Source organism: Symphalangus syndactylus, chromosome 8 (genome assembly GCF_028878055.3).
Source record: "Symphalangus syndactylus isolate Jambi chromosome 8, NHGRI_mSymSyn1-v2.1_pri, whole genome shotgun sequence".
In the NCBI taxonomy this organism is placed as follows: domain Eukaryota; kingdom Metazoa; phylum Chordata; class Mammalia; order Primates; family Hylobatidae; genus Symphalangus; species Symphalangus syndactylus.
Genome location: NC_072430.2, coordinates 82,384,302 through 82,401,040, shown reverse-complemented (window position 1 = coordinate 82,401,040; position 16,739 = coordinate 82,384,302). Strand labels below are relative to the sequence as shown.

At 39.8% G+C, this 16,739-nt stretch overlaps 1 protein-coding gene across 11 annotated transcripts in view; it reads right to left on the bottom strand.

Moving 5' to 3' along the window:
• Window positions 1-16,739, bottom strand: part of OSBPL6 (oxysterol binding protein like 6) — a 223,387-nt gene that overhangs the window by 79,475 nt on the left and 127,173 nt on the right. Inside the window, exon 1 of one of the 11 annotated variants that reach the window (XM_055289855.2) lies at window positions 2,414-2,467. The exons of the other annotated variants lie outside the window; for them this stretch is intronic. Coding sequence (XP_055145830.1) covers window positions 2,414-2,452 — 39 coding nt within the window. The 5' untranslated portion in view covers window positions 2,453-2,467. Of the gene's footprint in view, window positions 1-2,413; window positions 2,468-16,739 lie in introns of those variants that run through there. 11 annotated transcript variants of the gene reach the window in all.

Genomic DNA, 16,739 nt, shown 5'->3' with positions numbered 1-16,739 from the left:
ATAAAATGCTTCCCCCACCAACAAATAAATTACCTTATACTTTGAGATAATTTTCTATAGGAAAAAAAATTTCCAAAGTAATTTTTAAAATAACCATTTAGAAATTACACACTTTAGTAGCAAGTTTCTCCCTCACTATTTAATAGAATATCAACAAAAAAACTTCATTCAAATAAATATAATAAAGCACAAGATCAGAAACTACCGGTGAAATATGTTATTTATTCATTCATAGTTCAATTAATCAACACATCATTATTAGGCACCTACACTGTGCCAGGCACAGATGACAGGGCCACAGAGAACAAAACAGACAAGAGAACTACTCTTATGATGCTTATATTCTAGAAAGAGTTCTTATCATACAAAAGACCAAATAATGGTTAGGACTTTTTTGTAAGCCCACGTATTAACCTTGTCTCATGTGGCTACTGCTTTTGCTTACTTTAATCTTCCAGTCAGGTATCTCCGATCTGAGCTTCTCTTTAAGGACTCTCCCTGATCCCCATCCTTTCAGGTTGCTCGGCAATAAAACACAGATACATCACCAACTGTTTCCCCCGCCTCCAAAGAAAACATGGTAAGAAAAACAAAACCTGGAAAGAAACTTGACCTTAGCAACTATGTAGCCAGGAAATAAAGTAACTAAGCTAGGGTAAGGAAATTAAATCCCCTAACTTCCAAGTCAAGCCATAGATATAGAAATCAATGTGGTATATTTGAAGTGTGATAGAAATAAATTTTTCCTATATAGATACGAGGGGATACTTAAGATGTTGCCAGAATTATGTGGGTCAGAAGGGTTAGCAACCACACAAACCAGGACCCACAACTGTAAAATACCTACCACAGTACCTAGCACAAAGAACACAACATTAGTCTCTTCTCCATTTGATGTTACAAAACAGTTTATATTATGGAAGAAAAATAAGAAGTTGCAATCATTTCAAATATAGCACAATATATCTAAACCCTAAATTCTGTTGATTTGTCAAAGCCCAGAGAATCATAAAAAACATTTAGTGAGACATAGCAAGTAAATGAATATTTTCATTATCACTAATGTATGTATTTGTTACTGAAAAAGTTAAAGGACAATTTAGAAAACTACCAGCGGCTACCCATTATTGTAATTGTAACTAGCTTCAAAAAATAAGCTATTCCATGTAACCTCCAGGATGACAATGAAGAAGCCAACAGCTCTTGTAGAAACTCACGAGTCTAGAACCTATCATTGCCTATTCAATAATAAAAAATTAATCTACTATCTTGAATTTTCTCCAAACTCATGGTTTTAAAAACTAAAAGCATAACTCTAAAGTTATGTAATTACATACCAAGCAATTTGTTATTTTAAATGAAATATCTAAGTAATTGAATGTTGTATTTTTTTTATACCAGCAGCTATAAAGAAGACAGTTTAAACTGACCATACCCAATCCTGGCCTCTAGCTAGATTGAGTGCTCCTTGAAGGTGGGGACAAGCTCATCTTCATCCTGGAATTCCATCTTCTCTACCCATAATCCACCCCATCCTAGCACAACAATCTGCACACTGAAGCCAGTCAAAAATGTGTGGAATTTTTTAGTGCTAATTTGCAGAGAACAGTCCTTCAGCAATCAATTACCTTCCAGCTTTATCTTGGAATTATTATTATTGTTTTTGAGACAGAGTCTTGCTCCAACGCCAGGCTGGAGTGCAGTGACACAATCTCAGCTCACTACAACCTCCGCCTCCCGGGTTCACGCGATTCTCCTGCCTCAGCCTCCTGAGTAGTAGTTGGGATTACAGGTGTGCGCCACCATGCCCGGTTGTATTTTTAGTAGATACGGGGTTTCACAATGTTGGCCAGAATGGTCTCGATCTCTTGACTTCGTGATCCACCCGCTTCGGCCTCCCAAATTGCTGAGATTACAGGCATGAGCCACTGCGCCCAGCCTATCTTGGAATTATAAAAATCATGCTACAATAGGATAGAACTTCAGAAAACAGTTAAAAAGCCTAAATTTTAAAACATAAAAATCTAGTGGATTAATCACAGAACTCTTACTTATTCCATTTAAAGCTATGACTAGTCATTAGGGAACACATCAAACAATTTCATGACATCTTCAGTTACAAAAATTAGTTCTTTTCATAAGGCTTCCTTTAAGATCATAATCTGTGGTATAATTTTTGTACTTTTCTTTGCAAGATAGCTGTTTTCATATTCTTTCAGAGTGAATTGGAAACACATGCCACTACCTTCAAGGTGTTATACACATTATGTAAGCAAGTTAAATAAAGGGTTATGTAAACCAGTTAATTATTCTTTTAAAATCAAGTTTCCTCTCAAATGCTAAAATTATAACTTAATTTCCAGATCAGTTTTTTAAGGAACTTAGAACACACAGAGAAGATGGAAGTACTTACCCGCCCTCTGTTTCCCTTGATCAGAGACAACTGATGCATATTTAGCTTAAAACCAGGAATGTGGAACACATATTTCACTGTAGCTCTTTAATTTGGTAAAAATATGCTCCTCAGGTTAGTGTTCATTGATCTCAATACCTCCTGAGCAGCAAGTGGAAATGTGCTAACATGACCGTAGTCTAGTTTACTTGGTATCAAAGACATAGGTAAACAGACAATGAGACACTTAATAATAGCTGAACGGTTTAGTGCAACTCATGCGGAGAGAAACATGATTCTCAAAATGAGAGTCCAGGAGATCTGTTGAATAGGGGTCTTGTCATTTACTTAACTTAAATTTCATTACAAAGATATAAAGACATTGCTGGAAATGTTTTAGCCTGAGGCTACAAATTTCTATACGAGCTCACTTTTTCTACAAATTTAGGACAGTAGTAAAGAGAATTGGTCCACTGCTCTCTGAATGTTAACTCCATTGAAATTGTTCAGCCAAACTATCTTAGCTAAGCTATTTTTGTATTCACAGATTATCCAAAAGATTTTCAAAGAAAAATATCCAAAATAATTTAGAAATTTCTAAAGTACGTTCTTCAAGCTTTCGGCTATTTGGCATGTCTCTCTTCTAGTTATAGCTGCTACTTTGAATGTAGCAACACTATTTCAGTGGTACTAGTAACTTTTGTAGGATAGTGTTGACGATAATGATGATGACAACGGCAGTTAATATTTACTGGTTTTTACATTCCTATCTCTATGCTTTACATGAATTATTGCATTCCATCTTCACAAGCCTTTGAATAATGACTATTAAGTGATCTGCCTGACTGACCAGATAAAGGGATATAGAGATTAAGAGAGGCACACAGTCACTAAGGGTTGGAGTTGGAAGGTGACAAGATTTTACTCTTGAGTCAAGCTTGTATATATGGCCTTCTGAATTAACATGAAAGCTAATGTCAAATGACAAAAATAACAGAAATTTCAAATTGCTAAATGAACGTATCACAAAGCATTCTCTACCACAACCTTCTGTGGATATAGAGAAGTAGAAATTTGTGAAATAAAAAAGAAAAAATTATAGCACTCTTAAATATGGTACAATCTTAGGGATAATTTCTTTGTTACCCTTACAGCACACTCAAGTTAATTTCCAGTTTCTGATTTTATTTTATTTTCAAAAACACACTCAAACCAGACAATTTCTAATTTTCAAGAACTGAGAACAAGTCAGCTAGCTTTTACTTTGGGGGTACAGTGTATGGTGCAGACAAAAGAACATAAGTTTTGCAGTCCTACAGACCAGCATACCAACCCTCATCTGCTATTTACCATGAGACGTAGACAAATCATTAACCTCTTTCAACCTCAGTGTCCTCTATCTGTAAAATGAGGGTAATAATATCTACCTTACAAGACACTGCAAGTCACAGGGTAGGCATCCAGTGTATGCACAGTGATGCCCAAAGGCTGGCACACAGTAGGCACCCAATAAATAGCAGCTATCATCTCAGTTATAAACACTACAGGAATAAATGTCTAGGAACCTTATGCATTCCCATTGCCACAGAAAGATGATTTTCAAACACTTTGCTGGTGTCTGACACCTGGGAACCCTTTTGGAAGTGAGGAAGCCGTGCCTTCCATGACCATCATGTTACCCAGCAAACCCAGTAACCATGGTCAGCATCACCTCGTGATCAGGACATCAAAATTTGGTGAGAGAGCTGTCAACGTGATTGAGACAGATGGCCTAGATATTCTCTAATGGGAAGGCAACAGCAGTGATGGCAGCATAGATTGCATCCTTCTGAATGCCTGCAGCAGAAGATGCATGTGGATTTTCCTTCAAAAAAGTTTTTTCTTTGCACTAGCATAAAATATCAAAATCACCAAAGCCAAAAGGCCATGGCTGAAGAAGTAGCAATTATACTACTTTCTCTATTATCTGGCCTTCACTGAAAGATGCAGAAGTGCATTAACAATAGGTCTCTATATAAGCACCCTTAAAACGAATGAAAGTAGAAAATTTTAGAAACAGTGGCTGAAAAAAGTCTACACAGCACACCTGGGAAATTCTGAAGGGAGAAAAGCAAAGTCAGGACAGTCCCATTCCTTCCTGCACAGAATTATGAATCAACCACTATAGCCTCCCCATTGAACTGGTCTGTTTTAAGACACCCTGTATTGTAAGAAATACCATGTGGACCCATCAAGTGGTCCACTGATAGCAAAGAGTAGTTCAGCGATATTGACTATGAAAGAGATAAAAGGTATGGGAATAAATAGCTTTTTAATTCCCACAGTTGCCTTTAAGTAGAAATAGAACCAGAGCTTACTGGTGAACTTCCTCCTTATTCTGTACTCATAACACTCAACAGCATAACTAAATCAGAGGAAACCACAGCAACCAGAGTATAAGCACATACGGATCATGCTTCATTATAGCAATTATAAACAAATGGTAAATCACATAGACAAATACCAGGGCATATCAAGAGCTAATGCTCTGGAACATGTAGAGTCAGTTTAAAGGCAGGAAAACTGTGACCTGAAAATAATATTAAAGTTAATCTGTAATTTCCTAAAAGGCTTTTAAAATTACCCAGGATAAGGATTTTTCAGTATGATAATCACTCACATGATTTTGCTAACAATACAAGCAAAAAAAAAAAAAAGTCCATATATATCTTTTTAATATTTATGTAGGTTCATTTGAGGAAGAAAGTTGGACTGTTTTGATCACTCTTATAAACTGAGAGCATATCATTCATATATATATCATATTCATTCAGCTAATATTTATGAGAACATGTATTGATATTAGATCTTATATGAGAATATATGTTCTTTCACTCAGCAAATATTCATCATATACAATATGTTCTCATAAATGTTTGCTGAATGAAAGAATGAATAACTATTCTCTCTCTCTCTCTCTCTCTCTCTCTCTCTCTATATATATATATATATATATATATATATATGGTGTCTTAAGTTCCTGCTGAGACATAATTAAGTTAAATTACTGTGAGATCAAATGTAAGCAGGAAAGAATACAAAAGGTGACCCACCTCATGCCTCAGCACCTCAAAGTGGTTTGAAAAACTTGTGCCAAGCTTCCTATGTGGCATAATATCCTTCATACTCATTTAACTTCTAATTTTATTCTTATCGAGGTAGGGTTTGCAATTTCATTATATTTTAATATAATACATAATGACATTTAATATTTGCTGACAATTTTATCATATTTACTACATTCCAAATACTGTTTTAAAGATATACACACACAAATTCATATAATATGAGCTTTAGAAAAACACATTCATTGCAGAAATTTTGGGGGGAAAACAGAAAAATAGAAATTAAAACCACCCATAACCAGCAATAAACTTTTTCAATATTTTGATATATTCTTTCAGCTTTTTTTAATGCATATACACACTCAATTCTTAAAAACAAAATAAAAATTGTACTATTTTTTCAATTTAATAGCCTTTTTGTTTGTTTTTTGGTTTCAATTAGCAATACAGTCCTCCCTTGGCATCCTTGGGGGACTGACTCCAGGACCTTCTGCAGATACCAAAATACAGATCCTCAAGTCCCTTATACATAATGCCATAGTATTTGCATATAACCTATGCACATCTTTCCATATACTTTAAATCATTTCCATATTACTTGTGATACCTAGTACTATGTAAACACGATGTAAATAGTTGTTATACTGTATTGTTTTTTATTTGCATTATTTTTATTGTTGTGTTGTAGCAGGGGGGATATTTTCAATCCATGGCGGTTACATAAACCATGTTATGTATGTAATTCTTTATATGGCTCAACAATGGCTGGTTCAATCCACAGATCTGGAACCTGTGGCTACAGAGGTTTTAAAAGTACAATGTTCCCACAGCATTAAATATTCAAAAGCATTTTTAGCAGCTGTGAAATATTTCACTGTGTGGCTATGAGAGAGGTTATATAAATACCTCCTTGTTGAACATTAGACTGTTTCTAATTTTTTACCACTATAAAAATACTTTGATAAACATTTTTTTTAACTGAAATCTTTAATATGTATCTTTGATTGTTTCCTTAGAATACATGTTTTTAGAAGCTGAGTTACTGGGTCCCATGGTATGACTTTTTAAAAAGACTTTAGATACATATCACTAAATTTCACTCCAAAAAAGCTAAATCAAATTAACATGCTTAGCAGTAGTGCAGGAGAGTATCTATTTCCTTGAAACCTCACCAGTGCCGGCTATTAAAATTTTTGAGAAATCAGCTCTTAATTGGGAGTTGAGGCCAGGACGTCTGGCACTTGAAATATATGTGCAGAACTTTCCTTTACCTTCGTAAGAATATTTCACTTCCAGTCTAGGAGAGTTACAATGGATACTGGACAAAGGGAGGTAAGATTTTCTGTTTGTCCAAGTTGAAAATCAAATAAAGCAGTTTTATAGACCTATGGTCCTTTGGGATGATGTTTTTATAGTTCTAATGAAACACCTAAAAATGTTCTCTGTAAAGTGATCATTTCCAAAACAGAGTGCATAACAGTCTCCTGGGGAGGCTTCTGTAAACAACAGATTCTCAGGCCTTTTCAAGGGCCTACTGAATGAGACCCTCTGGGCTTCATTAACTCATGATACTGTGGCCCTGTCTGCTTGGTGTGATGCCTGAGAACCTAACAGACAGTGCTAATCTTGGATATGACAGACGAATTTGCTGCTATAAAAATGTCACCCAAAACCAGTCATCTCAAGGTAACAAGAGATAACCTCTAAAGTAAAAAACTGATAAAGGCAGGCCTAGAGAACTGAAAGGCTTTGGCAGGCACACCAGGGAAAGCAGTGAACAGATTCCTAACCAAGTAGCACTGGGTTCTGAATCATCTGTGAGTAATGAGTATCTGTGTGCCAATATATAATAGATAAAGATATTTAATATTTGCTGACACTTTTGTCATATTTACTACATTCCAAATACTGGTTTAAAGCTACACACACACAAACTCATAAAATATGACCTTTAGGAAAACACATTCCAGGTAACAAATCTCTTTCTAGCAGTCTCAATTTCAGCACATTTGACATGGACTGAACATGTACTGTAAACACCAAGCAACAGTGACAGGGATCTCCAAAAGGTGGCGATGCCAAGAAAGCTGTGGAGCTGCTCGTTGCATCTAATGGAAAGGTTAACAGCAGTTGTCAATAAAACTTCTCATTGCAAAAAGATGATCAAAACTTCCAAAAGCAATATGTGTAGTAAAAATGCAAAAAATTGAGAAAAGCACAGATAGCATAGAACTCACCTATTATGGCAACAGTTCATAATAACTATTAACATTTTAGTCTATGTACCATTTGATTTACAGTTTCCCAAGCCACCGAGGATGTGAAAAATTACTATTATTGCTCAAGGGAAAAAATGAGGAGGCAATACCTAACTCAAAAATGATTGACAAATGCTGCCTACAAGGTTCACTTCAAAGTATACAGGAGGCCCAGACATCCAGCTTGGCAAGCATTACAACATCTAATAGTGGAGGGGCCAAGAACAAGGGCTCCAGAAACTGGGTTCCAAGGAGCAAATCCTGTCTCCACTGCTCATTAGCTGTTGGCAAGACATTTCACCACTTTGGCCACACTTTGTTCTTTGAACAAAGTGATGACACTTCTAGCCTTCCACAGGGAGAGCTCATGAAATATTAACTATTGCTGGTGTTATTCTATTTGTTTGTTCATAAACTTTGCCTAATATTTAGACTCTTCAAAATACCCAGTTTGCATCCAAGTCACAAAAATTGGCCCCAGTCTGAGCTTTTGCAAACAAATATTATTTTCTCACTGACACTGGTCCTAAGTCCCAAAAAGTTGATTCCATGGGATGGGTGGAATCCCAAAAAGGCTAAACTGAAATTTGAATCAACTCAATAATTTAAATATACCTAGCACTCCAGAGAGGACACTGCAGATTTTCAGATCAGGTTAGTGTTTCTCTCTGAACTGACAGCTGGGTTCCAGGGTCATTCTGCAAATCCCTGGGTCCAGTGGAATTCTACACAGAGCTAATAATTCAGGCTATATTCCTCCTTACTGGTAACACTGGAGGTGATTGTAATTGGAGGTTAGGTATCAAATCAGGGATACTTGACTTTCTTTACTCTAGAAATTAGAACATTTTTGTTTGAGATAACATTCTATTTTTCACAACTCAAAGAAATCCATTTCCTATTTAGAAGATTTGACACTATGTTTCAAAGTAGTGATTTAGTTATTTCATTCAACAGAGCAATTTGAAGATGCTACAGAGGCTCAATCAGAGGAGACACATTCCAATTCAGTTCATGTATATGCTGGGAGATCTTTTTATTAGCCTGTTTGTTCACAAAGAAAACTTGTTATGAAAACTGCACACAAAGGATAGATGTTGATGAGAGACATTTTTACTGCCTGGTTTTCCAGGCACCTTCTTTACTTATAATGAGTTTCCTGTATAACAGATGCTGCTGAAATCTGCTCTGAGTGGCCACACCACTAGCCCATGGTTACACCAGCACATGGTCCCACTGAGTCACTGCTGGGGAATGGCCTTAATATGTCACCAGTGGGCTTTGAATGAACAGGCCACTGTTGGTTTTGAAATGTATTGCTGTTGATAATACGTAGGAAACATTTTAGATACTTGTGTAATTGAAATATATAGTTGTTAAAAGAGGGACCATGATACTGAATATAGATTTTGTAAAAACTGGTAAGAAGATGAACTTCTAGCCTCTTATGACTTATTTATTTTTCATTATTTATATTTTTTCCTTAAAATGTTATTCATTTTATTATCTCTGAGCTTCAGCAAACTTTGAGTCATTATGAGGGCTGGCTGGCTTTTTCTTCTTTGATTTTTCATTGAACAAAAAAATTGACTCATTTAAGGATTTACAAGGTCTAACCTGATGGAGATATATATAAGAATTCACCCATAACAGATGCTATCACCTGAAAATTATGCCTTCCAAACGCTATATTCTCAGAGCCATAGTGTCTGATTTTCTGATACGACTTGAAAATAATACAAATAAAAATAATAATTGGCTCCAAATACAGGACTTGATTTGGAAAATGCAGATCCTTGGGCATAATCCCAGAACTACTGAAAATGCCTCAGAAACATGTATTTTGTTAAAATTCTCTAAAATATGTAAGCATAGGCCAGGCGCAGTGGCTCATACTTGTAATCTCAGCACTTTGGGAGGCTGAGAGAGGTGGATCTCCTGAGATCAGGAATTTAAGACCAGCCTGGCCAACATGGTGAAACCCTGTCTCTACTAAAAATACGAAAATTAGCTGGGCGTGGTGGTGGGTGCCTGTAATCCCAGTTACTCAGGAGGCTGAGGCAGGATAATTGCTTGAACCTGGGTGGCGGAGGTTGCAGTGAGCTGATCACACCATTGCACTCCAGCCTGGGCAACAAGAGCAAAACTCTGTCTCCAAAAAGAAAGAAAGAAAGAAAGAAATGTAAGCATAAAAGTAATTATGGAAACAAAATCCAGTCAGTGGGTCACAAACTGAGTGACCTTATTATATAATGTGACCATAAAATACATACTGATCAGGAAGCAATAACCTTCTTTTTAAAATAAAGAGAGGCTGGGTGCGATGGCTCATGCCTGAAATCCCAGCACTTTGGGAGGCTGAAGTGGGTGGATCACTTGAGGTCAGGAGTTCGAGACTAGCCTGGCGAACATAGTGAAATCCCGTCTCTACTAAAAGAACAAAAATTAGCCAGATGTGGTAGCAGGAGTCTGTAATCCCAACTACTCGGGAGGCTGAGACATCAGAATTACTTGAACCTGGGAGGCGGAGGTTGCAAAGAGCTGAAATTGTGCCATTGCACTCCAGTCTGGGCGACAAAGCAAGACTCTGTCTCAAAAATAACCTAAATTGGCTGGGCATGGTGGTTCACGCCTGTAATCCCAGCACTTTGGGAGGCCGAGGCAGGTGATCACCAGAGGTCAGGAGTTCAAGACCAGCCTGGCCAACATAGTGAAACCCCATCTCTACTAAAAATACAAAGTTAGCCGGGCGTGGTGGTGCACCTGTAATCCCAGCTATTCGGAAGGCTGAGGCAGAAGAATCACTTGAACCCGGGAGGCGGAATTTGCAGTGAGCCGAGATTGTGCCATTGCACTCCAGCCTGGGCAAAAAGATCGAAACTCCGTCTCAAAAAAAAATTACAAAAATTAGCTGGGCGTGGTGGTGCTCGCCTGTAGTCCCAGCTACTCTGGAAGCTGAGGCAGGAGAATAGCTTGAGGCAGGAGAATAGCTTGAGCCAAGGCAGCGAAGGCTGCAGTGAGCTGAGATGGCACCACTGCACTCCAGCCTGGGCGACAGACTAAGACGCCGTTTCAATTAAAAAAAAAAAAAAATCATAAATTAAATAAAGAGATACCTCCCACCCCCACCAATATGTTTAACACCTGTGCAGAAGAATGCTCCCAACTCTCTGCTTTTGTCCTTCACATGATTCCACTTATTCCATCACACATCCACTCTCAGGAGCAAGAGGAAGGGACTGTGCTCTCTTAGGTCCTCTCTGCTGCCTTTGGGCTATCCTTCATTTACTCTCAAAATCCACTCTTGTGGGACTTGGAACTCCAAACCATATCATCTTCTCTCCCTGTTGTCATCTCCTGACCTCATGATTATTCCTTCGCAGCTATCAAGACCTCTGGAGCCGAGCTCCCAATCTTCTCTCCATCCCGACTTCTCATTCATTCATTTATTCCTTCTAGTACATCTTGAGCATACCAAATGTGAGGCACTGTACAAGGTGCTAGGAATACATTATTGAGTGAAATAAAACCCTGTTTTCATAGGGCTTACATTTCAATGTTAGGGAATACAGGAAGGGGATACAGACATAAACAGGAAACAAATACAAAACCAGATCGATAACATGCCAGGTGGTAGTTAATGCTTTAAAGAAAAATCAGACCAGCTAAGTGGACAAGGAGAGATGGGTGCATGCAGGGAAGGGCAGAGAAGGCTGCCCAAAGTGGGTACATTTGGAGACTGAGCCAAGTGTGTGACAAACCGGGGGATGGCTGGATGAAAAGCAGGTGAGGGTGAGGGGACCAGAAGTGCAAAGGCCCTGAGGTGGGTGTGTTCTTGGCACATCTGAGGAATGTACTGGGGAGAACCACGTAAAGGGAACATGGTATACGCTCAGAGGGTCAGGCAGAACCGGATTATGAATGGCCTTGTAGACAATGGTCAGCAATTCAATATTATTTGGACAGAGATGGGAAGTCACTGGAGGGCTTGGTGCAGAAGAGTGGCTCAATCTGACTTAGGTTGTGAAGGAATTACTCCAACTGCTCTGTAAAGAATGACCTGTATGTTGGGCAAGGACAGAAGCAGGGAGACCCACTGGAAAACTGTGATGATAGTCCAGGTGAGAAATGACGGTGGCTCAGACCAAGGTGGAGGAGGAAGAGGTGGCAAGCAGTCATCAGATTCCAGGTATATCCTGAAGGTAGAACCAACAGGATGATTGCTGGATTCCTGATCAAATGAAAGAATGGAGTTGTCATTTACTGAGGCAGTGTAAGCTGGGCAGGAGTAGATTTGGGAGGGAAATTCAGAGTTCAGTTTTGGGCATGTTAAACTTAAGGTGCTTTCTTAAAATCCAAGTTGAAATCACCCTTGGTAAGTTAAATATTGCTGTGACTGACCTACTGACATCCAGGATCAGGGCTTACAAATTCAAATGCTTTAAAGGGCAAGTCAGTCAACATAAATAAGTATTGAGGGCAGGTGAAGACTGTAGGTGATCAAAGAGTAAATATCCCAACTACACTGGAAGCCATTATTGAGCCCAGTCTACTGTTGTCATCAGAAATCTGGGATCAATGTCCCTAGACCTTCCAATTTTTTCATGGAAGGAAGAATCTGAATTTGTAACAATCAAATCTTACAGGGAAAAATGTTCCACAGTCTACTAAATTCTAGAATTACTCAGTTAAATAAAAAGTTCTTACTTCGGGACTTATCGGTGTCCTTAATTTTGTAATGCACATTGCAAAAGATATTTTGTTTAGCACTTCTCTAACTTATTTGACAGAAGAACTCTCTCTTAATGCAACATCTCAAGGGGCGAGTATTCCTCGGCACACACTTTGGGGAATGCTGGTTTATTGGTAAGTCCTAGGTGTTGCATCAACAACCCTTACGCTCCCTCTTTGAATGTTTTAGGGCATATATTAATATGTTTATTGCAGCTTATGAGTCATAGTTGATCACACACACAAAGAGCCAATTTTGCTAGATGTTCTAACAGCTCATATCAGATTTAGTGAAATGCAAATGGAACAATTATTAAAGTCTTCTAACTTGTTAAATAACTAAGAGGAATCTTGATGCTATCATTGGTGAAGAAACACTTACTGAGATCACAGGGGCACTGAGTCACTTTATTTCCTAGCTCCTCTCCCTTCTTTACCAATTATGCTACCTAATGTAGTGACAGGAAGGACAGCTAATTACTATTATGCACAGATGTTCTTTGTTTTACTTATCCATGAGTAAGGAAGACAAGGACAAATAAATCAGGAATGGAAAATTTGTAATAAAAACACAAAACTAATGTTGTTGCAGGTCTTTAAAACATATCCTCTAGGATATATTAAAACATTTGAGGTTCAAGGCTGGTCTCTGAAGACTTAAGAGTACATAATCTGGCCGGGCGCGGTGGCTCACGCTTGTAATCCCAGCACTTTGGGAGGCCGAGGCGGGCGGATCACAAGGTCAGGAGATCGAGACCACGGTGAAACCCCGTCTCTACTAAAAAATACAAAAAATTAGCCGGGCGTGGTGGCAGGCGCCTGTAGTCCCAGCTACTTGGAGAGGCTGAGGCAGGAGAATGGCGTGAACCCGGGACGCAGAGCTTGCAGTGAGCCGAGATTGCACCACTGCACTCCAGCCTGGGCGAAAGAGCAAGACTCCATCTCAAAAAAAAAAAAAAAAGAGTACATAATCTGTTTAAGAGAGCTCACAATACAGATAAGGAGATCAGTACATAAAAAGATAAGCAATATAGAACTGTCAAATATTGTCAAAAAGGTCTATAAAAGTTCAGAGAAAGGAGAGGGTAAACTGGGTTTGCGTGGCCAGTGGGAGTGTCATATGAGCCAGTCTTTGATGCATAGGGAGGCATCGGGTTGAGAGGAGGTTGGTGGGAATTCCATGCAGGAAAGGCAAGTAGAGGTAAAGATAGGGCAGTTTAGGACTATGATCAGACAAGACTGTTGAGGTTGGAAGGAAAATGGAACACAAGCCTGGACCAGATCATGCTAGACACGGGGTTCCAAGTAAGAAACTGTGGCCTTAATTGTGTAGGTAACAATGAGTCTGATGGATTTTGAGCATGAATCTGCCCTACTCAGGACATTTGAAATGGTGAGGCCATAAGTGAGATAGTGAGGCAAGCATACTCTGCAGGATCCTGGGTAGAGGTGATGAGTGCTGGGCGAGGAAGCTGACAGTGGGAAGAGAAGGAAATGATAATATTATGAAGGAGGAAATGATCCACAGGACTTGTTAACCTATTGAATGTGGGAGAAGCAAAGGAGAAAGACAGACATTGACCCTGGGTCTCTGAGAGAATGGTTATCCTGATAGCAAACTGGTTTATATGTATTGATTTAAGACACAGTGGTACTGCTCAAGCAGCAGTGCATTTAAGTAGAAATGCTCAATCAATTCATTAGTGACCTAGGATTAGAACTTGAGAAGGAAAGGCAAACAATGTGCATTAAGATACCACTGTATTCGGTGGAGCCAAGATGGCCGAATAGGAACAGCTCCGGTCTCCAGCTCCCAGCCCCAGCGACACAGAAGACGAGTGATTTCTGCATTTCTGCTTGAGGTACCCGTCTCATCTCACTAGGGAGTGCCTAACAGTGGGTGCAGGACAGTCGGTGAAGCGCACTGTGCGCGAGCCGAAGCAGGGCGAGGCATTGCCTCACTCGGGAAGCGCAAGGGGTCAGGGAGTTCCCTTTCCTAGTCAAAGAAAGGGGAAACAGACGGCACCTGGAATATCGAGTCACTCCCATCCTAATACTGCTCTTTTCCAACGGGCCTGGAAAACGGCACACTAGGAGATTGTGTCCCGCACCTGGCTCGGAGGGTCCTACGCCCACGGAGTCTCGCTGATTGCTAGCACAGCAGTCTGAGATCAAGCTGCAAGGCGGCAGCGAGGCTGGGGGAGGGGCGCCCGCCATTGCCCAGGCTTGCTTAGGTAAACAAAGCAGCCAGGAAGCTCGAACTGGGTGGAGCCCACCACAGCTCAAGGAGGCCTGCCTGCCTCTGTAGGCTCCACCTCTGGGGGCAGGGCACAGACAAACAAAAACTCAGCAAGAACCTCCACAGACTTAAATGTCCCTGTCTGACTGACAGCTTTGAAGAGAGTAGTGGTTCTCCCAGCACGCAGCTGGAGATCTGAGAACGGACAGACTGCCTCCTAAAGTGGGTCCCTCACCCCCGAGCAGCCTAACTGGGAGGCACCCCCCCAGTAGGGACAGACTGACACCTCATTCAACCGGGTACTCCTCTGAGACAAAACTTTCAGAGGAACTATCAGACAGCTGAATTTGTGGTCTCACGAAAATCCGCTGTTCTGCAGCCACCGGTGCTGACACCCAGCCAAACAGGGTCTGGAGTGGACCTCTAGTAAACTCCAACAGACCTGCAGCTGAGGGTCCTGTCTGGTAGAAGGAAAACTAACAAAGAGAAAGGACATCCACACCAAAAATCCATCTGTGCATCACCATCATCAAAGACAAAAAGTAGATAAAACCACAAAGATGGGGAAAAAACAGACCAAAAAAACTGGAAACTCTAAAACACAGAGCACCTCTCCTCCTCCAAAGGAACGCAGTTCCTCACCAGCAATGGAACAAAGCTGGATGGAGGATGACTTTGATGAGTTGAGAGAAGAAGGCTTCAGACGATCAAACTACTCTGAGCTACGAGAGGAAATTCAAAACAATAGCAAAGAAGTTAAAAACTTTGAAAAAAAATTAGAAGAATGGATAACTAGAATAACCAATGGAGAGAAGGGCTTCAAGGAGCTGATGGAGCTGAAAGCCAAGTTTCGAGAACTACGCGAAGATTGCAGAAGCCTCAGTAGCAGATGCGATCAACTGGAAGAAAGGGTATCGCTGATGGAAGATGAAATGAATGAAATGAAGAGAGAAGGAAAGTTTAGAGAAAAAAGAATAAAAAGAAATGAACAAAGCCTCCAAGAAATTTGGGACTATGTGAAAAGACCAAACCTACGTCTGATTGGTGTACCTGAAAATGATGGGGAGAATGGAACCAAGTTGGAAAACACTCTGCAAGATATTATCCAGGAGAACTTCCCCAATCTAGCAAGGCAGGCCAGCATTCAGATTCAGGAAATACAGAGAACACCACAAAGATACACCTTGAGAAGGGCAACTCCAAGACACATAATTGTCAGATTCACCAAAGTTGAAATGAAGGAAAAAATGTTAAGGGCAGCCAGAGAGAAAGGTCGGGTTACCCACAAAGGGAAGCCCATCAGACTAACAGCTGATCTCTCAGCAGAAACTCTACAAGCCAGAAGAGAGTGGGGGCCGATATTCAACATTCTTAAAGAAAACAATTTTCAACCCAGAATTTCCTATCCCGCCAAACTAAGCTTCATAAGTCAAGGAGAAATAAAATACTTTACAGACAAGCAAACGCTGAGTGATTTTGTCACCACCAGGCCTGCCCTAAAAGAGCTCCTGAAGGAAGCACTAAACATGGAAAGGAACAACCGGTACCAGCCACTGCAAAAACATGCCAAACTGTAAAGACCGTCGAGGCTAGGAAGAAACTATAGCAACTAACGAGCAAAATAACCAACTAACATCATAATGACAGGATCAGATTCACACATAACAATATTAACGTTAAATGTAAATGGGCTAAATGCTCCAATCAAAAGACACAGACTGGCAATCTGGATAAGGAGTCAGGACCCATCAGTGTGCTGTATTCAGGAAACCCATCTCACGTGCAGAGACACACATAGACTCAAAATAAAGGGATGGAGGAAGATCTATCAAGCAACTGGAAAACAAAAAAAGGCAGGGGTTGCAATCCTAGTCTCTGATAAAATAGACTTTAAACCAACAAAGATCAAAAGAGACAAAGAAGGCCATTACATAATGGTAAAGGGATCAATTCAACAAGAAGAGCTAACTATCCTAAATATATATGCACCCAACACAGGAGCACCCAGATTCATA